Raw genomic sequence first — 27,498 nt, forward strand, 5'->3', positions numbered from 1 at the left:
TTAATTTTCCTCCGCCATGAACTAGAACTATTAATAGCACCTACCTCATTGGGTTGTTTTCAGAATTAAATGAGTTAACAAAAGGCACTTAGAACAGTGTCTGGCACACAGCAAGAGCCATGTCAGGGTTTGCTCCTGTTATCAGCATTATTATTATCCATCCGACCAGAAACCCAGCAGTTTTCAGCTGCCACACAGCCCTTTAAATATGTTACCAGAGCTGTCTTGTCTGGCCATGCCTCTTCATCTCTACTCCTTTGATTTCTTCCTCATCTGACATGGCTTGGGTTGCCACTGTCCTTTAGAAAACTATTCTCCAAATGTGATCTGCTGGGCATGGTACCTCCATTTCTCTGAACAATATAATTGACTACTTTCTTTTGTTCTGTACTATAGGCTCACATAGGGTTTCCACTCAACTAAAATCTCTGGGCCAGTGTTTCCCAGCGCACCCAGCAGATCAATCATCCGGTAAAATGCTTCATGAAAAGAAGGTCAAATTAATTAAGGAAACATCGCACATTATATCCACCTCTTAAAATTCTTAAAATGCACGTTAACGTATTGAAAGCTGAGAATGTCGTCAGTGAAGAAACACGTTAAACTTTGTTCGACCTCAGAATTTCCCAAACTAATGATTCAGTGATCCTAAGACCTTTATCTTCTTTTTTTTCAACTCATAAGGCTTGTGAACACAAGGCACTAATGCTCTGTTGGGCATGATGGGAAATGCTGTTCTCGGCTGCTTCCAGTGATGCCTCCATTCTGTACTTGTTCATTCGGGCTTTGTTTCCTTTCACTTCTCTCAAGGACTTTCCTGTTACTTTGAGCCCATTGTACAATCTCATCAATATCTCTAAGAATCCTGACTCTTAAGGAATTAGCCATTCTTCCCACCTTTGTGTAATTTTTACATTTTAAGACATGTGTTCTGTCTTCATCAAAAAGTCACGGGTGAAAATATCAGAGGCCAAGGTCAAACATGAGCCACACCACTACAGCCTGCACCTCAGGTCAAGACAAATCCAGGATTCAGCCGTCTCTGGTTGCTCAACTCTGATTCTTCCCAGTTATCTTACCGTCTAGTGTCCACTACCTACGTTTTCCCATCTTGTACACAAAGACACAATGAGAGACTTGGTCAATAGAACTGGAAGTTTCAGCTACAATATGTCCTATAACAATCTCTTGCTCCACTGGTCTAGAAACTAACTTTATCAAAATAACCCTTTCTAGCTAGGAGACAAACCATTACAGAAAGACAGCAAATTGAGAAGCATTACTAATTTATTCCTATTTAAAACATGAGTTTATTGTTCCTTAATCTGAACCTCTATGTTTTTTCCTGACTTACGTTTAAATGATAGTTTGTTTAAGGATGGATTCAAAGACGTGATGCAGAGGAAAGAATTGAGGCTTAATACAGAAAGTGTAACAATAACACAGAGCTTCTGTTCCTTCCGGAAAACAGAAAAAAAATCTGACCATGAGTCAGCAACAAACGTTAGGGGTAAAAAATAAAAGAAAAAAAAACCCCACCACGTCTGTGATGTATAACTAAAGGCATATAGCAAGTACAGTGTAAGGAAATGAGCTCATTACTCAGTACTGTGCAAACCCTTCTTAGAAAATGGTGTCTAGTTCTGGTGCTACAGCCGACCCAGAACTTAGCGAAGGCTTGGCAGAAAGGCACAACGATAATTAAAGGGTTTGAAAGACCTATGAGAACAGCTTAAGGGAATTGAGATTATTTAGCCATGAAGAAAAAAAAGGGAATGAACAAGAAAGAGTGGCTGAAGGGACGATTTAATAACAGTTTTCAATTATGTGAATGGCTCTTGCATAGGGGCCTGTGACCAGCTGTTCGATCCCTTCAGTGAGGGCAGAACAAGAAGAAACAGGCTTAAGCAGCATGAAGAATTCCGGCTGTAACTCATACGGAAGAATTTCCTGACGCTGAAAGTTGTTACAGCATTAGTGTGAATTACCAAGGGAAGCGATTGAATGTTCTCCTCTTTCAAAATACTACAGACTTTCTCCTGTGCTTAAAGGTTGGAAATTCTCTCAAGGTTCTTTCTAGCTCCTAAGATGCAAGATCCATCATTTTGGCTCTTTTAAAACTGCTCACCTAGGCCAACTGACGGCACTGAAGACAAGACATGGGGATTCACATTCTCATTCTGTTTCTATGTTTCATTTTTACTGCAAACCGTTCTGAATCCTAGTGGTAAATCCCTCTCCTTTTGTCTTGCAGTAAAGGAGGAAAGAATTAAAACCAGGCAAGCTTCTATAAAGATCTAACAGAAGTAGAATGAAAATGCAGCTAAAATTACATTTTGATCATCCTAGAAACAATAAATAGGGATAGACTGGAAGGGTAGGAAGTTGTTGAGATCAAATGACAGGTACGATGGCATTGGATTGAGACCATCCTTGTAGGTGCCATTATCTGCAGACATTCATATAGGCCTCCAGTATCTTCTCTTGGTATCAAGGAAGAGCTTGCCCTCACCCAGAAATGCCATTTTCAAACTATCTAAGCAAAAACTCTTAGAACGGGCCATTTAGCCCTGGGTTTTGCTTTTTGGTTTTTGGTTTTGGCAATACCTCCCTTTTCCTCTTCTATGGCATGTACACACAGAAAGCAAAGCTATCACAGCTCCTTCTGCTGTGATAGCCACAGGATGGAAGTATCTTGGGCTTCCACTCTTTCTCTGTTGGTCCTCACCTATCAGCAACTATCCATAACACGGAGGCTAGGGGAAGGAATCAGTTGTCATTTCTGCTGCTCCGTTACAGCAGATCGCAGGGTGGCTTTACACAGATGTCATTTTAGCAAGGTACAAAGACAGTTAAAGGAATCCCAATACCTGGAATTTCTAGCCAAGGGATTTAATTACCAATATAGTCATTTCAAAGGGCTGTACGTGGCAAGTTTGGAGTTGGGAGATTTGTCGGGGTTCAGGATAACTTTTTGGTTTCTTTCACGTTGTGCTTCCCATAAGTCCTTGGGCACTGAAGGACTAGGCGACAAATGGCTGCCAGGGGGTCAACATGAACATTCATTTTTCTCTCAGGATAACGGTATCAATTGATGGCCAAAGAAGAAATGCGATGGGAAGATTCCTCAGCAACCCCTGCAGCCCAGCTACCATAAACACATACGTTGTTTTTAAGAGAAGGCAACTGGCATCTCAACTGTGAGGTTTTCGAAAAACCACGTCAATGCTTAATAAACTGAAAAAATTAGCATGAAGAGAAGTAAACTTTATGCAAGAGATTGTACCCGGGAGTTCTCAGATGATAAAAAGGAACTACCATCCCGGAAACAATACTTGCCTAAACCTCCTTGGTTTCACTCCTAGATTGCAGGTTATTTAAAGACAGGAATTATGTTTCTATACCCTCCGTAAAAGTTTGCTGAATTCGGTGACAGGTGGAAATTAAGCTGCAATGTGATCACAATAAATAAAAGGAAGGATTATGATATCTAAATGAGGTTAGAAGAAAAAAAAAAAACTGCCTCGTCATCCTGAAGAGCAAACTATTGAATTTATAAGGGTTGTCTAAGGAATAGGAGACAAAATAAGTACATTCTCAAACTGCCCAATGTTTACTTTTAAATAGTTTTTAAAGGAAATGTCTCTATGTTGGTTTGTCTGTTATGGTATCGCACACCAAAGGCTAACAGTCTATTTCTGGACTTGGAGGATATATTTAGAATGATCTGGCTTAAAATGGAGAAAAACACAAAATTCACACTGAGGGCCCTGAAGGGAAACTCACAGGCAGGTAGCTATGCTCTAGGTCAGTGCTTCTCAACCAGGGACAATTCTGTACCCTAGAGGACATCTGACAATATCTGGTGACATTTTTGGTAGTCACAACTGGGGTTGGGGGTATCCAACAACATGGGGGACATCCCCCTACAACACAGAATTATCTGGGCCAAACTGTCACTGGTGCCAAGATTGAGAAACTCTGCCCTGACGTTAACGTCTTACATTACCATGGTTCATTTGTCAGAACTAAGAAACCAACATGGGTACATTACTATTAACTAAACATCAGACTTCCCTCGGAGCTCGGCAGGGCACCTAACACGCAGGCAGCTATCCTCTACCACACAGAAACTGAGAAGCCAGAATAAGCCTGTTCAACTACTGATGGGGAGACAAAGGCCACGCTGGTTAATATAGTGCGGAGAGAGGAAAGGAAAAGGACTAATAAGTAAAAAGCCCCAAACTGGAAGTCACAAGGGAACATTCTCAAATGGTTTACCCTGATTTAAAATCAAGTTGCTTCCCAAATAGACAGCTCTATGCAATGTATTCCAGGACAAATAGCAGAAATTTACTTAATCATGGCAAATAATTATCCCAAGCAAGGTAAGGTGGGTCAGCTAGTACAGGAGTGTATGTGAGTGTATTTTCATGTTATTTAGTACAGTTCCTGCCCATTTAGGGGACAAAATAATAAATATATAAATCTTGAAAACATTCATATGTATGAATAGAATTTCTCAACATTCTTATGACATTTCTTATGGAAAACACTGGGGACAAACCACAGATTTTTAAAAAGGTTAATCTCTCCTTCCTGGCCATTTGTATTTGCTGTTTTCACTAGGAAAACGTCCCCTTCACAAATCCAAATAACCATTTCAATATTGCTGCCATTGTTAATCGGTAACGGCATTAAAAGCTGACAACCCAACTTTTCTGGCCCCGATTGTAAAAAGCCCTAGTGTTTGGAAAGATTTGAATTTAAATTGATCAAAAATGTTTTGTGAATTACAGTCTGTACACAAAGATTTAAAACCACAAGGTGGGGCTGGCCCCGTGGCCGAGTGGTTAAGTTCGCACGCTCTGCTGCAGGCGGGCCCAGTGTTTCGTTGGTTCGAATCCTGGGCGCGGACATGGCACTGCTCATCAAACCACGCTGAGGCAGCGTCCCACATGCCACAACTAGAAGGACCCACAACAAAGAATATACAACTATGTACCGGGGGGCTTTGGGGAGAAAAAGGAAAAAAATAAAATCTTTAAAAAAAAAAAAAAAAAAACCACAAGGAGAGTGGCTAGCCAGGGTCAGATGGTACAGGACAGGCAGTTCCTGACTGTTCCCTGAGCTGTTATTACACTTTCTTTAACAACCTCGAAATCTACCAAGGGCATCAGTGGAATATTTTACATAAGAGGGAAGTCTGCACTAGCAACGAACATAAAAGGAGGAACAAGAACAAGTTGTAAAGAATATTAATAACCCTTCTTCCAAACAATACCAATTTTTATGAAAATCAAATGAGCGATAAAAAAAAAAATCTCCTATAAAACTATACCAAACCTACATGTAACAAATAAAGCAGAAGGAAGGTGCCATTTTGATCCTCTTAGACAGAAGATACTTGTGTTTTACCTTTGAGTTGCTAAGGAAAACTAGTGTAGGGACACAAGAGATCATTTCTACGAGGTTCCACACAGTGTGTTTTCACATCTTGCTCTGAGTCTATGCAACTTTGGTTCTGAGAGCAGTTGGTCTCATGTGAAAGGCCACGCTGTATGTACAAGACTGTTTTCTGGATCTCATATCGCTATTACAAAACTTGATACCCAGAAAATCAGGTCAGACTTTGCTGATAACGACCAAGCTTTGAAATAAGTATGGTAATCCATTTCCCTTTCTGCCTTTTCCTAACTTCTAGCGTATAATCAAAGAAACTTGGGGCCAAGTAACTCTTGAGACAATCTGTTTAACTTCACATTACTGATGAAAAAAGGCTCAAGGAGGTTAAGGAAACAACTCAAGGCTACCTTTTATTTTAATACGAAATTATGCATGTTTAAAGTAGTCTTAAAAAGGGAAGACAAAAGTGATTTCCTATGGGAACACATAGGCTGATGTTCAAAATCCTTTGAATCTTTAACTTGCCTTAGAGTGCTAGAGACTCTGATAGCTAAGGAAGGCCTACCTGGGGCATTGCCCACGTACCAAATCTTGAACTGAACTCTCTGCTGCCTATTGAGAGCTCTCTGAAGGTACAAGTGAATACCCAAAAATCACTGCGATAAATGCATACTCACATCTCCTCTGATCGCCTCCTTTCCCCCTTCTCTTTGGTATTACGTGTCCTTCCTCCCACCGTGAGATGCTATGGCATATCTGAGCTACATGGACCGATAGCTACAGGCTAACAGATACTCAAGTAGCAAAAAGGAAAAAAATGAAACAGAAAAGCCTACAAGTTTCTCAATCCTCATTAGCGCATCGCTCACCTTATAGGTTTTGGTCAACTTGTCGCTCCTACAAAAAAATTGGTTAATATGGGAAGGTACTTATTAGACGTATGTTTACATTGCCATAGGGGAAAAGGACTGTCAATGCTATGCACTGGCATCTTCAGCAATGCCATGGCAAAACTAGTATCCAAAGGCAGTTCAGTCAGAAGTCTCATTCTTTGCACATTCAAAATCACCTTGGATGTCCACAGTGATACTCGAAAACAAAGAGACGAGAGCAGTGGAACTCTTCTTTACAGAAGAAAACCAGCTAACACAGGCAGAAAGAATAGTAGAATTAGAAATCACTATTATGCAACTGCCAATATAATAATTGAATTAGAAAAGGATCATCAAGGGAGGCTAAAACCATAGAGTGAACGGCTGTTAAGGAACGGGATATTCATAGGGTCTCAAAATATCACAAAAATGACCTTCTAATTACAAAGGAAAAAAGAAAGTTTTACAATGGAAATACCTGGCAGACACCACCTTAAGGTTCATAGCGTTACCAATAAGAACAAAGTGTTATTTTGTCCCTACCGATATGAGGTAGTGGCAAGTACACAACATCACCTCCATCATCTTCTTCCCAAAGAATTTTAACCTGAACCTAATCATAAGGAGACAAGCGGAAAAATCCAGAACATGGGACATTCTTCAAGAGAACTGGCCCAGACTCTTCAAAAACGTCAATGTCATGAATGAAAAAACAAAACATGCGGGAGACTGTTTAGATTAAGTGAAAGAGACGTCACAAGCAAATGCAAGACACAAACCTTCACTGGCTCCTGGAAGAAAATAGGCAGCTATAAGGAAGATTCTGGGGCAACGGGGCAATTTCACTGTGGACTGCATGTTAGATGATATTACCGAATTGATGTTCAATTTGTGTGTGACGAGGGTACTGCAGTTAGGTGCAGAAAGTCCTTTAAAAAAAGATGCGTGGTGAAGTATTTAGGAGTTTATGTTTTATGTTATAATGTCCTTTTGCTTTTAAACAGCAAAGGGGGGAAAATGAGTACGTGTGTGTACTCAAAGGCAGACATACATAAGGAAGCGAGGAGGAAGAGAAATAGAAACGGGAGAAGATGCTAACTAACCATGGGCTGTACAGATGTATGAGACATATGCGTGTTCGTTATATTGTTCTTTCAATTCTTCTTTATGCTCGAATTTTTTCCAAAATAAAACACTGGTTGGAAACCATTGTTTCTTCCAAATCAGCCTTACCTGGGGGAGGGCAAGGCAGGCAGGAAGGTGGGTAAGAGTGGCTTTAATGACTGTGAAAGAGGAAGGGGACATGGCATTCATGTCTATGGTAGAAAATGTGAGAAGCTCCTCAGGATTCGTTTTCTCAAAAAACACAACCCTAACACCCAACCGATTTCCTCCCTGTTCTCTTAGCTTCATTGTTCCTACAGCATCCTCTCATACACTCTGCCTAGGTGTGCTTTTCCCAGATACCCAAGTGTGAATTTTCAGCCATAAAAATGAGTTTAAGAATCCCCACGTGGACAGACATTTTTCTGGTTTGAAATAAGCATTGAGAGGTCAAAAGTTGTGTTTGTGAGACAAGAAGAAAAAGACTTCCCATAACTGCGATCTTGGGTAGAAATCAAGTATTTTGTTTAAAGTCCTGAAGATAATGAGCAGGTTGGAGGCCAGCAGTCACTGCTCTAAATATTAATCAGGACGCTGAATCACCCATTAAAGCTAAAATCAGCCCACACAATAACACACAGCGATTACCCACTCTTCATTTACATGTTCAAGGACAACTGTCCACACTCAGGCTCTCCACTCCACCTGACTGATAAACCAATTAATGCCATCGCTCCAGGGACCATAAGAACAATTTTTAAAGCTATGCAAATCCTTAAGTATATTCAATGTTTCAATTAATTCAATTAATTAATGCTAGGGAGTTGTTATTTAACAGAAAAACTTCACATAACAGTACAGATATTTGTCTGTAGATATCACGGAATATACTTTCTCAAGCAAGTATCAGGACACATTATGCTCGAGTACAAGAGTTAACGTAAAATCTTCCACCACTGCCGCCGATAGTCATTTAAAATCCAGTTCAGGAAAAGGCTAAAGTATAGAAGAGACCACAGTCGTGCTTTCCAGGGACTGAGAGCAGGCGGGATGACAGAGAGCAAGAGGGAATTTTAGGGGCGATGGAAATGTTCTAGGTCTTGACTGTAGTGGCCGTGACACAACTGTGCACATTCATCTAAACCCAAGGAACCAACCACCAGAATAAATTTCACTATATTTTTTTTAAGTGTAGCTTTAAAAAAAAAAGGCAGGAGAAAAAATTCTTTTTTAATATTCCATCAAACGCCCAACAAAAACCCCCAAACAAAAAACTCTAGCTGTTAGGTTAGAAGGTCAAGACACACTAAGGACCCTGGAGAAACAGGTAAGGATATCCCAGGGAGAAGTTTTGCACTTCCCTTCATTTTAAGTAATCTTTGTAGGAAGAACTTTCCATTAAAAAAAAATCAAATTACAAGCCAGTGACAAACATGGGAAAAAAGAAAACGGTAAATGTTGGAGTCATGTTTCCTTGTTTCTATGAGCTTTTTGGGTAAATTTCAATGTGAATTAATGGTGAACTGATAAAAGGGAGTCCAGAATACTCTTCCAACTAAAAGCACAGCTCTCAAAATTTTTTTTTTTATTATTGGCACCTCTGCCTCAACTTTTGGAGAGAAGGAGGGAAGGAAGGAAGAAAGGAACGAATGAAGAAGGAAACTTTGGTCATAACAATGAAGTACTACTTTAGAAAGTTGAGGAGGGGAAACAGAATGACATGTGCTTTTCCCTGGCAATAAATCTATGAATGAAACAGGTTTCAACTACAACACAAACCTATCTTCAAAACACTAGTGAAGAAAATATCCATCTCTCCACATTGGGAAGTCAACCACACAAACCACAACAAATTAAATGGATAATTATGAAGCCAAACCCACCAGAGCTTATAAGTAAAAATTTTAAAAAAGCAAACAACAGCAGTTGAAAACCAATAGTCAATTCAGATTGATAATACTCTGATAAAAGGTCTTTCTTGTGGGCTGACTCTGTGGCTCAGTGGTTAAAGTTCTGCGTGCTCTGCTTCGGTGGCCCAGGGTTTGTGGGTTTGGATCCCAGTCATGGAACTACACACCACTCATCAAGCCACGCTGTGGCGGTGAACCCACATACAAGATAGAGGAAGACTGGCACAGATGTTAGCTGAGCGACAATCTTCGTCAAGCAAAAAAAGAGGAAGACTGGCAACAGATGTTAGCTCAGGGCAAATCTTCCTCACCAAAAAAAAAAAAAGAAAAAAGTCTTTCCTGAAAATTTGCAGGAATTCTACTTAACTGTCCATGAGCAGGCCTAGTAGTAGCTTGGTGTGGCTACCTCTGTTTCTGAATACCAAATTATAACAACTCTTAATAATATCTCAGTTACTAGTGAGTATCCATCAGTCCAGAAGGGGCATAAAAAGAATGTCGATGGAACCTAAGGGCCCATATTTTGATGACTCAACAAAAAAAACAAAGGAAACCTAGGCAAAGTGGAACTTTTAGGAGTTATTTTAAGGATGGAAAATATAAAATGTGATCAATTGGCATGGGGAATGTTGTCAAACTGGTTAAGAAGTGTCCTGGCAATGGGAGTTTAACAGTTATAGAGAAAACAGAACCTCAAGAGTCTCTAAAACCTAATCTATGGATGCTCGGCCACAGATAAAAGGAACTGTGAATCTTGGTGGGATATTCTCTTGGTACATTTTATTTATTTATTTATTTTTTTGAGGAAGATTAGCCCTGAGCTAACATCTGCCAATCCTCCTCTTTTTGCTGAGGAAGACTGGCCCTGAGCTAACATCTGTGCCCATCTTCTTCTACTTTATATGTGGGACGCCTGCCACAGCATGGCTTGACAAGCAGTGTGTAGGTCCACACCCGGGATCCGAACCAGAGAACCCCAGCCTGCTGAAGTGGAACATGCGAACTTAACTGCTGTGCCACTGGGCCGGCCCCTCTTGGTACATTTTAGATAATCGTAGCTAGCAGTCAGTGAGTACGTACGATGTGCCGATCACAACTCTAACTGCTCTGTCTCTATGGGCTCATTTAAGCCTCACAACTACCCCAAGAGCTTAGGGGCCAGGAAGCTTAAGAAACGTGCCCAAGGTCACACCCCCAGCAAATAGCGGAGCTCGGATTTGAACCCAGGCAGTCAGTCAGCTGCAGGGCCTGTGGGCTTCGCCACTCTGCCACCTGCTACTCCAGATACTCTGGAGTGATTTATTATGTATATATGAGACATGTCCATATCCTTGCTCGCAACAGTTGAGGCTGTAATTCATTCTCATTTCTATATCATTCTATATTACAACAACTGTGCAGCGAGGATATTCATTTATGTCATATGAATATAAAAATCCAGAAGACAGATGAAAAAGCAACTTATTCATTTTGAATGCATACATACAACAGGAGGCAGAAAACCGATGTAAAATAAACAGATTTTGACACCCAAGCTCTTGCAGGTGAAGCGTATTGAATATAAAGTTGGTATACTTGATTCTATCTAAACAATAAAGTCCTTAAAATGTTTGCAGAAGGAAAGACGACAAAGACTGTCACATTGGGAGGAGGGGGGGGGCCTGGGGTGGGCACTTTACAGGACACTGCCAAATCCCAATTTGTAGATACATGACTTTTCTGGAGTCACTTAAAAGCGTGAAGTTTTCCTATCTAAAAGGAAGTATTATTTGGTTTTATTTGAAGGTAGACTATACAACTGGAATTGGGATTAAAGTATTTTAAATAAAGATCGTGGTGTGGGTGTGTGTGTACGCATGTGTGCTGGGGTGGGGGTAGGGATGCTCACTTACCCACATCATCGTCTTATAACCTTAAATTCACGTAAGGGATCACGTTAACACTTGCTTAGGCAAGTCCGGTATTGGAACTAGTTAAAGCCATCTATTTCTACTCAGACGGTTTAGCAGAAGGAAATACTAGCTTGGAACATCAGCAACTCAGGCCTGATGTGTCGTTCTGACGTGATGTATGTGCGGGATGTAGACTATATTCATCCTGCTTCTCTGGGCTTTAGTTTTCTCATCTGAAAGAGGAGAGATGTGGCCCACCGCCACGGTTCTTTTTGGCAGTGTGTGTGACTCATTGCCAGGGCAGGCCTGGCCTGACTGAGGTCCTAAGGGTGGATCTGCTCTGCCAACAGGAATGTTTCCGTGGATTACGAAAGAGGAACAACCTGATGATGGATGAATTGAAGCTGTATTTCTAAAACAAACTAGTTTCAAAACTTTACTTCCACTACTGCCCCAGAGGCAATCTCCCAGTAAATGTGTTGACTGCAGTCTGCTTCTGACGTAGAAACATATCCTACTGCCTTGTTTGGTATCAATAAAGATTCAACTGTCAAATCCATAAATTTATAGTGAATTTTCTTTTTTAATATCCACAGATATGCCTTCATTTCCTTGCCTACTGGATAATTCCTTGAAGCACCTATACCGATTTTTAAACAGGCAAAACATTTTATCTGGACTTGGCAATTCCTTTTCCTCTTTTAAGTTTTTTCCTTCAATTTTTTTTTACTGTGGTAAAATACACATCCCATAAATTTTACTGTCTTAACCAGTTTAAGTGGACACTTCAACGATATTAAGTACATTCATATTTTGGTGCAAACATCACCACTGTCCATCTCCAGACTGGAGGGTATGGATATGGGCTGAGGAAACCTTGAAAAGACCATCCAGCGGGCAGTGCACATGAACACACATCTCTCTTCTGGCCCCTGCCAGGCCCTTGTCTGAATCAGAGGTTACATCTTTCTAACTGGACCAACAAAAGAAGTAAGATTTCCAGCTGGTGACAAGAAAACGAAGGAAATAAAAGGACTATATAGTCTGAAGTCATCGTCTCCCTCTGCGGTGCAAGGAATGCATTTGTAGGAGAGACAAGTACTTCACTGCCGTTTCCTTAGGCTGCTAGAAACAGCAGCCTTTGAGCACAAGCTTGCTAAAGGAGCCAGCCTAGCCCCATTCCCAAGGTCTTACACTTCAAACAAAGGGCACAGGGCATTCTCACTCCTGTTATCTCTCCCTACAGCAAACATCGCATTTTCACGCACTTGCGAAAGAAAAGGCGACTGCCAGAGCACCTGGCTGAGCAGGGCCAGGACGGTGGGCATCGATTCTGAAGCAAGCATTCACAGTGGATCTGTTCAACCTGACTGCAAATTACTACAAAGCTGAGAGGATCCCCCAATCTAAGCAATATAAACCTTGCCTGGCTGTGTACATATAGACTGTGTACAACATTCCTACTAGAAACATCCAATTTGCCAATACTCAACTTCTTAAAATGAGGATTCCTCTTCCCCCCTAACTCTCGGATGTTCCCTGTTTTGTTATGGCATCTCTTATTCTAGCAGGGACCCAGAATAAATACGTGTTATTCCCCCTTGGGAATGAGATAGTAAATGGGGAGTCAGGGGGTGGGGACGCCAGACTAGGAGTCCAACTCTTGCCCAGCTGAGGGACTTCCGGGGCACAGGTCAATTGTTTATCCGCTTAAACAACAACAAACAGCCGAAAGCCTGCCTCTTCTCTTCTCCTCAAAAGGTTGGCGAGGATTAAATGAGAGAATTCATGTGAACAAAGCTAAAGTATTCTTATCAGTAGCAACAGTGACAATACTATATATAAGCATGGGAGGTAATATGGTAGGGAGAAGCCATTTCATGGTAGTGAACGCAAACTGTGGGCGGTTATGGAAACAGATTAAGAAAGGTCTGAGAGTTAAATAGAGAAATTAGGATTTCTAAGGGTGGGGGTCACACAGTAGATGATCCATTTCTCTATAACCGGTACGAGAGCAGTAAGACCAATGAAAGGGCCAAGGGTGTGGAGAGGAGATTTGCTAAGAAGACAGTGCAATAATCTGTGCATGTGATGAGAAGGCTTGAAAACAGTGGAAGAGTGACAATGAAAAGGAATTCAACCAAAGATGTTTCTTCCTCTGAAACAAAAAGTTAGCACTTTGCTAATTTTCTTCTAATTCTAAATGGACAAAGAAGAAAATACAATAGTAGAGAGAAGAAAATAAAAACCACCTGTTACCACTCTTAATATCTTGACAGATTTCCCCCCAGCCTCACAAAAGACACTGCCAAGAGCTTGGAGACTGGCTAGCCAGGAAGCATTCAATAAATATGCGATTGAGTGGTGGGTTGAGTTCAAAGTTGTTTTTGGTTTTTTTTGAGGAAGATTAGCCTGACCTAACATCTGCTGCCAATCCTCGTCTTTTTGCTGAGGAAGACTGGCCCTGAGCTAACATCCGTGCCCATCTGCCTCTACTTTATATGCGGGATGCCTACCACAGCATGGCTTGCCGAGCGGTGCCATGTCCGCACCCAGGATCTGAACCAGCAAACCCCGGGCCGCCGAAGTGGAACGTGTGCACATAACCGCTGCGCCACCGGGCCAGCAAGCTCGAAGTCTTGACACTGAGAAGGGAGTGTTGCTATTACAGACAGGGACACAGTGAAACATAAGGCATGGGGTGAGTGAGGAAGGCAAGCATCCAGCTAAAAGATGCAACAGGCCGACGTGGAACAAACCTGGCTTCTGATAAGGGCACAGCACGAGGGAAAGTGGAGCCTCTGTTCAGCGGCCCCTTGTCCTGACAGCCAAATTCAAGAGAGCCAGAGACTAGATCGTACGTATTCCCACCACAAAAAGAAAGGACAATTATGTGAGGTGACAGAGGTGCTCGCTATTGCTCCAATGGCAATCATAATATATAAATGTACCAAATCCATGTATGGTACACCTTTAATTTACACAATGTTATATGTCAAATATATTTCAATCACAAAGAGAGAGAGAGAGCCAGAGTCTACAGTGAGGGTGGCAGTGGCTGCCTGATGATGACGGCAGCGGCACAGTCAGTACTGTGGAGTGACAGGACAATGGCTCCAGTGGCCCTGAAGCCAGCCCGGCTTACTCTGCCACAGGAACTGTCCCTGAATAAAGATGACTGTCGGCCAGTTTGTGTTCTGAATGTTGCTCTCAACCCAAGTCACAATACACACACAATTGTGTATATATATATATACTTATTATATATGAACGTGTGTGTGTGAGTTTCACAACTGGAACATGAAAAGGAACAAAGTTCACTAAAGAGAAAACAACACTTAGGGAAAAAAGACCTCATGTCATTACAAGTTATTTTATGATTGGATTCTCAAAAAACCAAAACGAATCTGGACTACTGGGGCCATTAATATTCACTGTATGAAAGTTACTTGTGTCTACCTTCTAGAGTAGAAATATTAATGCAGCCACATGCAAGAAAAACATCTAGAGGCAGTGACAGTCTGTTCATATTTTGGGGGATTTGAGTATGAGGTGAAAAAATGCAGTTATTTCTCCGTGTCTATTTTACATTTACAGCTAATTTGCCATAATTTTGGCAAAGCAATGCAAACAGTAAATCCAACTCTACATACGTGGGCTTCTGATGCCTTTACTCAGTTTGCGCAGTTAACTATTAAATGAACGCTCAAACTGCTTGAAATGTCTAAATATTCACAATGTTCTGCCCAGGAGGCCTTCTATAGTTTTATCCTAGTCTGTGGTCAAAGACTACATGCAGGTCTAACCCAGGTATCTCTACAGCTAGTCTGTTGTTAATGGGATTAGACTGGATTGAGAAACCCCATAAAAGAAAAAGAGCTCTTAGCATTTTTTAAAAAACCATGACAACACTGTGAATAACGTGATACTGCAAATATCTCACTCCTTCAGCGCTAGTGGTAGTGCAAATAGAAACAACTTTTCACAAAGAGCCATCTGGTAATATGTATTAAAAGCCATAAAACTGTTTATATCTTTCAGTCTAGTAATCCCATTCCTGACGTTTTAACCTAAGGAAAAAACTTCAATCAAAGAAAAGAGCTGAGTGCATAAAGATGTTCATTGCAGCATTACCTACCTTATCAAAAAATAGAAACAACCTAAATGTTGATCACTGGAGCGCTCAGGCATTTGGGAGGAAGAGGGTGTTTCTGGGGGCACTGATTATGGTGTGGAGAAGGCAATGGGGCAGGATAAGAACGAGAACGGATGGGGCCGGCCCAGGAGCGTAGCGGTTAAGTTTGCTTGCTACGCTCTGGTGGCCTGGGGTTCACTGGTTCAGATCCTGCGCACCACTTATCAAGCCATGCTGTGGGCCGTCCCACATATTAAAAAAATGGAGGAAGATGGGCATGGATGTTAGCTCAGGACTAATCTTCCTCATCCAAAAAGAAAAAAGAAAAAAAGAAAGAGAATGGACAAGAGTGTGTCGAGCTTGGAACAGACATTAGTAGAGTACAAACTTCCAAGCTTGTTATAAGACTATGGGAAGTCGCCATCCAGGCCTTGGAAGGGTAGAGGAATGTCAGAGCTAGAAAAGGAAAACTTTTTTAAAAAAAATGATAGGTATGTCAACTATTTACCAACAGCCCTTGAAAAGGAGGCTATAATGATAGAATTAGGTTAAAAAAAAACCTGAGAGACTCACCTATAAAGGTCATTTTCTTTTTTTTTTAATGATTTTATTTTTTTTCCTTTTTCTCCCCAAAGCCCCCCAGTACATAGCTGTATATTCTTCGTTGTGGGTCCTTCTAGTTGTGGCATTCTAGTGGTCCTTCTAGTGGGACGCTGCCTCAGAGTGGTTTGATGAGCAGTGCCACGTCCGTGCCCAGGATTTGAACCAACGAAACACTGGGCCGCCTGCAGTGGAGCACACGGACTTAACCACTCGGCCATGGGGCCAGCCCCCCCCCTTTTTTGGGGGGGGGGAGCGAAGATTAGCCCTGAGCTAACTGCTGCCAATCCTCCTCTTTTTGCTGAGGAAGACTGGCCCTGAGTTAACATCCATGCCCATCTTGCTCTACTTTGTATGTGGGACACCCACCACAGCATGGCTGCCAAGCAGTGCCATGTCCACACCCAGGATCCGAACCGGCGAACCCGGGGCCGCCGAGAAGCGGAACGTGCGCACTTAACCACTGTGTCACTGGGCCGGCCCCTAAAGGTCATTTTCCTATTTACAAAGGATTTCTACGGCTGGAGATTTATTTCCTCCCTCACGGAGGCACCGAGAACTCCCTTCCCTCCCAGCACCTCAGCGACCATGCTTAGTAACCCTGCTGCAGAGGTTTCTTTTCCCTCCTCTGCACCATCCTCTCTCCCCAAACCCAGAGTTCCAGAAGCCATTACCCACAGAGGTATCAAATATCAAAAATCCCCTACCTACCTGCCTGCCTACAGAAGAGCTAATGTGAGAAACTGAAGTTTCGTGGCATTTAAAATTAATTTCTAAAACACAAAAGAATAAATATATTACTTAAGAAGGCGAATAACTTACAAATTGGAAGCAGCTCCTGACACTTGGTTCAATGTTGCTGCCCCCGAAGGATGCAACTTCACCCAACTGCCTTGGGATCTGGATAGAATCATGCAGAAGGAGGCCCAGCCTACGCTGGTCGCAAAATCCTGTTGAACTTGCCACTTGCTTGAAAAGGTCTAAAAAAGGAAGAAGAGAATTGCAACAATCAAAAGCAGCACCAAGTAAATGCTAGCAGAACCTAACAACCAACTCAATGCCCGTACCAGTTCTCGAGAGTCGCCAATAATCCCCCAGAGAGGGGTTCCTTCTACTGTATGCTAATCTGGACATTTACTTTTACGGATCAAGTTAAGCATCACTGTGTATATATGAAGTGTGCCAACTTTCAAATAAACTACAGCCCTGAAAGAAATGAGAGTTTACATACAGTCTTGATACCTGAATTTTTCCTAAGCCAGAACACAACGTCTTGGGAAATATATTTTATATAGGACATAACCATTATCATAAAATAAATGTCTTAGCATTAAGAAGCATGTAACTGGCCCAAAGCACCATCCCTTTAGAACATCAGAGATGAAGAAATGGAGTGACATTGGGACTTCTTTATGAAGTCACAGGATCACTGAGTTTCTTGTATGTGTTCCCACAGGATGCTATACATATTTGTAAGTAGCTCAAATCACTTTACACTGTCACTGATTTAATGTGGGTCTGTCTTTGCAGCTGAAGAATGGTATCTCCTTGAGGACAGGACCATATCTTGGTCAACTGTGCGCCGGAAGTGTCTAGAGCAGAACAGCAGTACCTGGAGGACTGCTGGTTTCCAATATACGTGGGTTCACAGAATGAATGAACACACCAAACACCGGCAATGTCTGTTTTGTTCTCAGAAATACAATAATTTTAATCATACCTTGTATTTAAATAAAAGTTGCCAAAAAAGTAAATCCAAGGAAGCTTTTCCTACTCACAAGTCACTTTAAACTCTAAAAAAGTAAATATTTTAATGAGATATCTAAGATGGCAATAAGCAAATTGAGATCTCACACACAGCCTTCTACCATCTCTCCAACACACACCCAGATGTTTTTTCAAAATTATGAATTATTTTCAAATATCCCAGTTTGCAGTTAATATTTTTGTTTCGCTGGCCTCAAAACATGTTCCCTCTTGAAGATATGAATATGGCCAATAGACACATGAAAAGATGTTCATCATCGCTAATCATCAGGGAAATGCAAATCAAAACTACACTAAGATATCACCTTACCCCCGTTAGATTGGCAAAAACATCCAAAACCAAGAACGACAAATGTTGGAGAGGTTGTGGAGAAAGAGGAACCCTCATACACTGTTGGTGGGAATGCAAACTGGTACAGCCACTATGGAAAACAGTATGGAGATTTCTCAAAAAGTTAAAAATAGAAATACCCTATGACCCAGCCATCCCATTACTGGGTATCTATCCTAAGAACCTGATATCAGATATCTCAAGAGTCCGTTGCACCCCTATGTTCATCGCAGCATTATTTACAATAGCCAAGACGTGGAACCAGCCTACATGCCCAGAAACTGATGATTGGATAAAGAAGATGTGGTATATATACACAATGGAATACTACTCAGCCATAAAAAAAGACGAAATTGGCCCATTCACAACAATGTGGATGGACCTCGAGGGCATTATGTTAAGCGAAATAAGTCAGTCAGAGAAAGACGAACTCTATATGACTCCACTCATAGGTGGAAATTAGTATATTGAGAAGGAGATCTGATCGGTGGTTACCAGGGAAAAGGGGGGGTAGGGGGAGGGTACAGAGGGGGAAGTGGTGTACCCACAACATGACTAACAAAAATGTACAACTGAAATTTCACAAGCTTGTAATCCATCATAACATTAATAAAAAAAAAAAAAAAAAACATGTTCCCTCTTACTAGTTATTTGAAACAGACTTGAAACTCCCTTAATGATTGAATTTAGTATGACAATATGCTGGTACTATACCATTGATAAGGCTGGAGTGAGGATAAGCTAGCCTATAACACACAACCACAATATTTACAGGAGGAAAGCCCATAGAACTATTGTATTTTATCCAAAATACATTTTTAAGTGGTTAACAACACAAGCTGTTGGTTATTTTTCTTTGGTTCTTAGAATGAGGAAACTCAAGTGGAAACTATATAAAAGTGAGAGCTAAAAGGGCTTGTGTATTTTGTGGCTTGCGCCTAGGGGGGCAATGAGCAGTCGGACACAGAGTGGCTTTGGAGGAATTCCATCTTTTACCTCCTGCCCTTCCTTAAGCTCAGCACATTGCCTCATCCCTGAGAGGCTAGGCCTTAGGCGAAAAGAGAACAGACAAGAGAGACTAGGTTTGTTTAACATTCCTACCGAAAAGATTTCTTATAAGCACTTAAGGGGGAAATAACGTACAGCCCTTCACAGTGGGAATGAATGGTTGCTCATCTCAACCATCACTTCTATAGCATTTGCTTTTAATTTGGATTTACAAATTTTAAGCAGAAGAACCCAACGGTAAATCAAAAGGAAATTCTATAAGGTGCTATTTACCCTGTAAGAAATGGCAAGCTGTCTCTCCAATAATAAAGTTAACCATGTCACAGAATTGGATATGTCAGTACAACCTGCAGTAAGATGATCATAAAATAAACAATGTTTCCTGAAGGTGAATGCTAGATAGGACTCTTTAAAAAAAGACTCCAAAGAGGAGGCAAGCGCACGGATTAAACCTTCACATTTATTTTTCTGCCTTACACAAAGGGGTTAGGAAATCAGACTTGATCCTTTAGGAACATGTGTTTTATTCAGACAGAGTCAAGGTAATGTAAAAGAACACTTGAACTGGAGAAGTTAATCCTCATTCTCTATTTAAATACCTGCAATTTAATGTTTGACAGGGCACAGCACAAACCAAGTTTTATGACACTCTAAAAGCAGTTCTGCATCTTACACGGAGAATCTGCTGACAATTAAGAACACTATGTCACTGCCCGTCCAGGACTGCGGTAATTAGCCAACGTTAATAAAAGGATACAGAGTTCACACCCGTGACTTACATCTGTACTTGTCTTCCAAATGTGCTTTACACAGAGAAATGATGCCAGTTTTAAAAGACAGGACCCGGATCCTCCCCGTTCGTCCCCTATTACAAATAATCAAAGCAGAAAATAATTAGTGACACTTTACCGGATGGTAAACCTTTCTCAGTTTAAGAAAAAATCCTTGCATATGAGAACTCTATTGACCACTGTTTTATTAAGATTGTTAAGAACTTGTCTGAGTTCCTTATCTACTTGGCTGATGACCTAGAATGCGATGGAAATTTGACCAGTGAACATTTAAGCAAGTTTTCAATTCTGCAAAGCCCTTACTTGAAGTCTAAGAGTTGCTCTACATAAAATAGGAAAAAATATCCTCCTATTCATCCACAGAGAGTCACCTGGGTTTAAGTTGGTAAGTGGAAGAATTAATATTCTGCACTAAGCTATTTTGGTTACTGAAGGAAATTACGTACTTTGGCTATTGAAGCCAAAAAAACTGCCAGCAACTAACTGCTCTGCTCTCTTCAAGACTCGTAGATTTCCATCAGATTGCCCCTTATTGAGAAGAAAATGAATCACTTCAGGCCATATGACACATAATATAAAATATGAATGTTTATCTCCATAAGAGAAATGATACACTCTATTAGAGAGCATTCAAATAGATGATCTTAAAGGGCAATTTAAAAATAACCTACTGCTGTATCAGTGTTTTAATATAAGTGCGCTTTCACTTTTATTACATTTAAAGCTGAAATAAGCATATATCAGCATAACAAATTTATTAACAAGTTCATTTTATCCATGGGAAAAGATTAAAAATAAAAAAAAATTTTTTCATTTGGTAGCAAACGTCTTTCAATAATTTTCAGCTTTTATTTGTTACGGAAAGCAACTGAACCCTAGAAGTCTGTTAAAAAAAAAAAAAGATTTTAGAATAATTCTCCCACCTAGCACTTAGAAATTGCAAAGGACTGGTCCCCATTGTGGTTATTTTTGGTGAACAATATGCTCAACTTTCAACTGGCACAAGTTACTAAATCTCTTAGTCAAACAGAAATCCTGGATCTTAATGCATTAACAAAATTACTGTCACTAGAAGATGTTATCTCTTCTTTCTCCAAAAAAGGCAAATCAGAGTTTAACAAATAGACTTCATATAGTAAACCAGGTCCTCCAGGAGTTAAAATTGCCCCCAAATAATTTTCAGGCAACTGGAAGGGAAGATATAGACTTAGAATCCATTCATACGTCACCTGCAAAGAAAATGGTACCAAAATATACTTGAGGAAAGACCTAAATACAAACCCTTACCCAAGCAAATGTAGGTGTAACCCACAATTAAAACCCAATGTGTTCAAAGGCTTGGTAGAAAATTATCAGATTGCAATAGCCAGGTGATCTTGGAATTTAAAAAGCAATACTTTATCAAAATAACAAAGCAAAAAAGGTATATATTTTAATCCAGCAGGTGGGAGATGTCTACAACAAAGGCAAAAGAGTTGACACGCGACTCCTTTCGGAAAGCTTTCCCAGACTTCCAAATGGGGCTACGTTCTTGTTGACACGTGAAATGAGGCATGTAAGAATTTTGAGGTCTAAGAAGAATTCAGTCAAAATTAAGACTAACTCCTTCTGCTCGCTTCCTCAACTGTCTTCATTAAGTTCAAGACAAAAATTAGAAACGGGGCTCTCTCCTGTGTGCAATTCCGAAGAAATAAATGAGTGCTCTCTAAGAGAGAGTGATGAATGGAGGGACCAAAGTGAAACTTCACAAAACATTGTTCAAAAGAAACCTCCTCACTTTGAGGAGCTGAATTGGCAGCGTTAAGGGCTCGTTTTCATTTTGTTTGGCTTATCAATTCATAGTCTTCCCCCAAAATCTTCTGAGTATCGTCTAACACTTCTCAGATCTGGTGATAGGTATGCCGACATCTCGAGGAACGCATCCATTTCCGCCAGGGAGAGGGAGCCCCCCAAAGTAGATGGAGAAAGCCAAAATACACAGGCAAGAAAGGGAAAGAACCAATGGCTACGCGTTGACTCACTCTCCGATTTGAAAAATGAACATCCCAGGGTGTTTATTTTCTAATCTGAGAGCAATCTACCTTCTAGCTCTACCTCCCAGCTTATCAAAATATTTTTCAGCTCCAATAAATGCAGAAACGATTTATCATAGGGACAGCATTAGGTCACACAGCTTCACGAAACTTTCATCCTGGGGCCCATATTTCTAGACTGGGGCCCTGTTGTGATGCTAATTACACTGTCACCATTCTGTAAACTAAGCCTCCTGTGGCAGAGTCTGAAAAAAGCTTGCCATACGTACGTGTCATAAACGTTCAGCAGCCAATTGAGACACATATCCACGCAGAGAGGGACGTTGACCAGATTGCTGTGCTCTTGCTCCAGGCGATCATAAATAGTGGTCAAACAATTAATGATCTGCAGGATATCCATGGGCTGGTCATTTTGTTTGAGGTTGTGCTGGTCCAGAGCATCGCACGCAGCTGACAGGCTCAAGAGATCCACTGCAAAAGCCACATTAAAACCACAAGTGATTCCAAGGGGAAAAAAATCCTCTTTTCACTAGTCTTCCTTTTCCTTTGAGAATCTTGGTAGGGCTGGCTCGTACCCTTTAGTAAACACCAGACCCGAACCCTCCCCTCTTGAAAGTGTTTTGTTTTCATCCCTCAGCTCTAAATTTGATGATCTGACGCATATTCAGGATCCAAGTATGTTCTCAGATGTCCCTGGCATTGAGTGAAGATGTGAGCAAAGAGACAGTTCCCATTCCTGAAGTCTTGGGGAATATTTGAGAGTTAAGGGTACCTGTAATGTTCTATGTGAACGGGGTCATTTCCACTTGAATCAGAAAAAACCTGTTTTACTAGAGATTTCCTACGAGTTCCTGATAATACTTTCTTGTACAGTCATGCGTCACTTAATGACTGGGCTACCTTCTGAGAAACGCATCGTTAGGTGATTTTGTTGTTGTGTGAACATCATAGGGTGTACTCACACAAACCTAGATGGTAGCCTACTACAAACGAAGGCTATTAGGACTAATCTTAACGGACCACCGTTGTACATGCGGTCTGTCTGTCATTGACTGAAACATTGTTATGCGGCGCATGACAGAATTAGTATCAGACAAGGTCAGTTTGATTAATCTGTGTGGTTAGGGTTGTGTAAACTCCATTTCCAGCTATGCATTTATAATCATTAAGCCTTTTTCTCCTTGAAATATCAGTCACCTCACAATCTCTCTGCTACCTTAACATTAGGAAAAAAAAACAATCAACGTCACTAAAATTTTCTGTAGAAAAACTACAGTAACGGCATAATCTATCCAGTTTTCAGACCGAGGCTCACTGACTTCTCCTTTTACCTTCAAATTGTATTTTATAATGGACTTTTCAAGTCCTCTAAGAACTTCATAAGATAGGAGTGGGGAGGAATCCCTTGATCTGAGGCGGTACTTAATCACATACCGAAAGACAAAAATGCAACAAAAGTGCAACCTCAACCTTGTTCAACATCAGCAAATTGCAAGCTTTATTCCCAAGTGTCATGGAAAGATGCTTTTCTCTAAAGCCAATTTATTAGCCAAATTGCAAATGCAACAACATGGCTTTTATAACACCTGATACACCTAAGCTCTCGTCTGAACTCTCAGTCCTTCGAGAGAAAGAATCAATAGTAATTAAGGAACTCTCTCACACACCTAGGGGGAGGGGGCAAGACAATTATAAATGTAACCGCAGATAAACGTGGGCCATCCCAGTCGGTGAACAGCTTGTCCAATACTAAACACACAAATTGAAGGCTTTCATGTACTTTACTTGTTATTTGCAGCTAGTTCTAATTAAATGTTAATGGAAAATACCCTCAAAAATAGTGATTAATACCTATGTATGTTAATGCCTATGTAGCGCATGTTTTTCTCTTTTAAAAAAGCATGAAGGAGACCTGGTGGTGGAAGCAGGAGGTTTTTTCTTTATCTTTCATCCTTTCATCCTAGGGAGTAAAGCTCTGTGCTTCCATGTGCCACTTTCCCTAAAGTGCCCTGGACGAGCCCTCATCCTACGAAAGCAAAGACCCCACTCCTTTTGCTTAAAAACACTCTCAAGATTAAGAAATAACCTCTTTACATGGGAGCCGAGACTTTGTTTAAAGCAGCAGAAAGGGACATAACTTGATTTGAGAGGGAGACAGGTAGGGAAAAGAATAACGAATTAAAAAAACAACAATGCAAACAGGCACGAGGAGGGGAAGGCCGAGCGGGGACTGCGTGGGAGACTGGAGAGAGGTTCAGGGACACGAGACTCAAACTTCTACTCTCTCTTCTGTGTGCTTGACTTCCTCCGAGGACACCCTTCTAGACGCAGGCAGTGAGAACATTTAGAAACACAGCACACCATTCCCATTAGCGGAAGAGAGGAATGGATTTCTTCCAAAGACCAATATTCCCAACATGTTTATATATTAAAGGAAGCTACAGGCGGTTTGCAGTTTCTCTATTATTTTCTTTGTGTTACTCTGCCTTAATCATTACAAATATTTTGCTTAATATCCAAGGATATAAGAACTAACAAGTGAGAATTTTTAGACTCCCTTTTGTATTTAGAGTCTAATTTACTGGTGTGATGGAAACAAAGCAACCAACAGCAAAATTGCACGAATTCCTTTTTATCGGGTCTACCCTGATCTCTGTACAGGTGAATGTGTAACACACAAAACAGAAAATTTGGAGTATAAATAGCTCCAGACGGAAGCAAAGCAATTGCTCTGAAATAACAGGAGCAGATGATGACACAGTTAGGGGAGAAATACTGTGTGGTGTACTCTGCTAAAACCGGGTATAGTTAAACACAAGAACGATCTACCACAGAAGATGGGACAGCACATTTCTCAATACAAACATATCAAACCGAATTCCACTTTCAGGGAACAATTTTTAAAAGACTTCTATTTAGGTATACATGGCTGATACTATGGACTTGAAAAACATGAGAAAATCAATAGGGACAATTTCATTGCCACACAGACATACACTTAACTGTTCAAAAATGAGCATCTTAAAGATGAGATTTTTTTGATGAAACATTAAACATAATGATTAGCTGTTTCTAGAAGCCTCAACAAGCAACTGGCAGACGCAATTCTGTGAAACTATCCTTTCACCTCAGGCTAGGAATTTCCATTAAAAAAAATATCTATCTCCATGCGTTAGTGTATTCACTAGGAAATACATTTTAAAGTTATAGAAAAACCCAAGTATGTCCTAATATACCCTCTCTTTCAAAAAGGATTTTTACAGTAGAGGATGCTCTAGGTTTTGAAACCATGGAAGAATAGGGACCATTTGGTGAGGACCCTCCTGCATGAGGGCTGTGGGGGTGAGAGAGGGTGGGGACAGAACAAAAATGACTGGCTCTCCAGGATGCTCTTTGCTGTGCAGAAAAAACAAAAAATAAAGGTGGGGGATGAGAGAGTGGGACTGAAGCACAAGGATCCCATTAATGGTACCTGAGGCTCTGGATGTCTGTAATCATCCTCTCAACATTCTAGGTCCAAATGCTAACTCTATTCCTCTATTCCTTTCTACATATGCCACAAGGGAGGAGCTGAGGCAATTTTTTTTTTTTTTGGTCTTTTACAGAAGCATAGGCTCTAAGAACTAGAAAGCACCTTCAGAATCATTTTGCAGTTGAGAAAACTGAGACCAGAGATAAGACAGGCTGCGGGTGTTATGGCAGGACACCCAGGATTTCCAGTTCCTCACGGAGGTATATACCGAAAAGCAGAAAGGTGGATGGCAGAAAGTGTCCTAATAGACTTTACAGAAAAAAAAAAAATCATTCCTCATTCCCTACTAGTAGTAATAGTCGGAGAAAAAAGAAACACCAAAACATTGGTGAGAATACAAGTCCCATGGTGCCCACACAACCCCAAGCTCATCCCATGGGTCAATCTGGATACTGTGTTAATATAGAAATAATCCTTCACCTAATTAGCGCAGACAGAGCCAGAGGGCGTCGTGATGGGATAACTGCTATGTGTTTGCTGACTTTTTTTTTGCCCAGGCAGCAGAAGGCGGCTGTGGGAAGAGGAGGCTGTCGGTGACATCGCGCCATTCTATCAGCAGCTTCCGCTTCACACTGAAGGACTTTCCAAGCAAATCTTTGCCCAGCAAGAAAGTCAGTGTGCTTTGATGTCGTTATCTGTGCTGCAAGGATTAATTCTAGAGGCTCTGGAATTGGCATGAGATGTTCTGCTAAAATAGCTATACGATGCAGAGCCTAGATCAATGCAATGAAAAGAAGCGACTTACTGTGTTGATGTGTAGCCATGGTTACATGTTATCACTATTGTTTATTGCTAGCAGTAACACTGGCCATTTTTACCCGATCTCAGTGAGACCCGTGGAGGCCACTGGGTTTGGGACTGGCTACGTAGGAAGAATATGCCCAGGATACCAGCAGGCTCTAAGGAAACCTGGCTAAGACTCCAATTACACTCCTTGGTTTCCAAGGATGTGGCTTGTGCTCACATCGGTGGTTTCTGGTCTGAGAGAAAGTGCATCCTGGTACGGCCCTTACAGAGAGAGAGCACTTGGGGCCAGCACCTGGACTCTTGGACCCTATGCCCTGAGGCAGCCTGTGGGTGTGACACAGAACCTCATTTTAATGTTTTTTGGTATATTGTAGCCTTTTCCTGTAATGAACTGTATATTGCTAAGAACTGTCATTTGGGTTCTGCGAGTCTTCTTTAGCAACTGAGCCCTAACTGCCATGGCCAGTGCAATCAGTGTCAGAAGTGAGATTCTTTAGAAGACCTCCAATTCATCCTTAGCCAAAAATATGGCTAAGGTATTATTTCAAAAGATAAAAAGGTGATTCTGATAAAAGAGATGAAAATGAACCATTGCTGGTTGTCAAGCTACCCCTGGTTTGAAGTAGCACACGCTTTGAAATTGGTTATCAATAATACAACGTTCTAGCAGCATCTGGAAATGGTAGAACCTGAACTTCAGGAGCTAAGAAAATGGATTAGAAGGGAATTGCAAACTGATGGCAGGACTGCTAAAAATTCAGTTCCTTGGTTGCATCAGCAAAGCTGAGTTCAGGATCTCCTTCGGCTGAGCTTCACCCTCTCTGGCCTGCAGGTGGAGTTCCAGCCAAAGGAACCTGGGCAACTGTCACTTTTGATAAATGGGCTACATCTGTGAGACCAATTACAATTAAAAAGATAATTCAAGTGGGGAATTTACAGGTGTTCCCTACTGCGCCACAGTTTTCTTCTTCCATGCCATACCCAGTAGTCCTTGGACTGGGGCGACAATTAAGAGTCTCAAAGGCTGGTAATATTCCAAGACAAGATATTATGGCTATTAGTTGAAACATAAGTGCAAGAATTCCACAGGGATTGATGGAATGGATTACTCCTTCCCCACACCTCGCCCAGCGGGGGCTAACTGTCGCAAATGTTTTGTTGCCTAGAGGACAAGATAATACCTTTCTTCTGTACTGTTCCCATCTGACCCTTTACCATTGGGAAGAGACTGAAGCCGAAGTCCTGGCATGTCGTCTCTTGCCACCAGCTAAATATGGACCAGCCCAGTGGCTGAACCCAAAGGACATACTTCTTGTGTGGGCAGAGGTCTGGATTAAAATTAATGATGAGGAAGAAAGGCAAGATTGTTG

The 27,498-nt window shown here is 41.1% G+C and overlaps 1 protein-coding gene across 16 annotated transcripts in view; it reads right to left on the reverse strand.

The window, feature by feature from the left end:
- DMD (dystrophin) overlaps positions 1-27,498 on the reverse strand; it is a 2,265,680-nt gene that overhangs the window by 68,339 nt on the left and 2,169,843 nt on the right. For all 16 annotated transcript variants that reach the window (XM_070503127.1, XM_070503123.1, XM_070503121.1 and 13 more), the window contains 3 exons: positions 22,119-22,320; positions 19,805-19,890; positions 16,742-16,899 (listed from right to left, as the gene is read on the reverse strand). In XM_070503127.1, the coding sequence (XP_070359228.1) occupies positions 16,742-16,899; positions 19,805-19,890; positions 22,119-22,320 (446 nt within the window). The remainder of the gene's footprint in view (positions 1-16,741; positions 16,900-19,804; positions 19,891-22,118; positions 22,321-27,498) is intronic.

Source organism: Equus asinus, chromosome X (genome assembly GCF_041296235.1).
Source record: "Equus asinus isolate D_3611 breed Donkey chromosome X, EquAss-T2T_v2, whole genome shotgun sequence".
Lineage (NCBI taxonomy): Eukaryota > Metazoa > Chordata > Mammalia > Perissodactyla > Equidae > Equus > Equus asinus.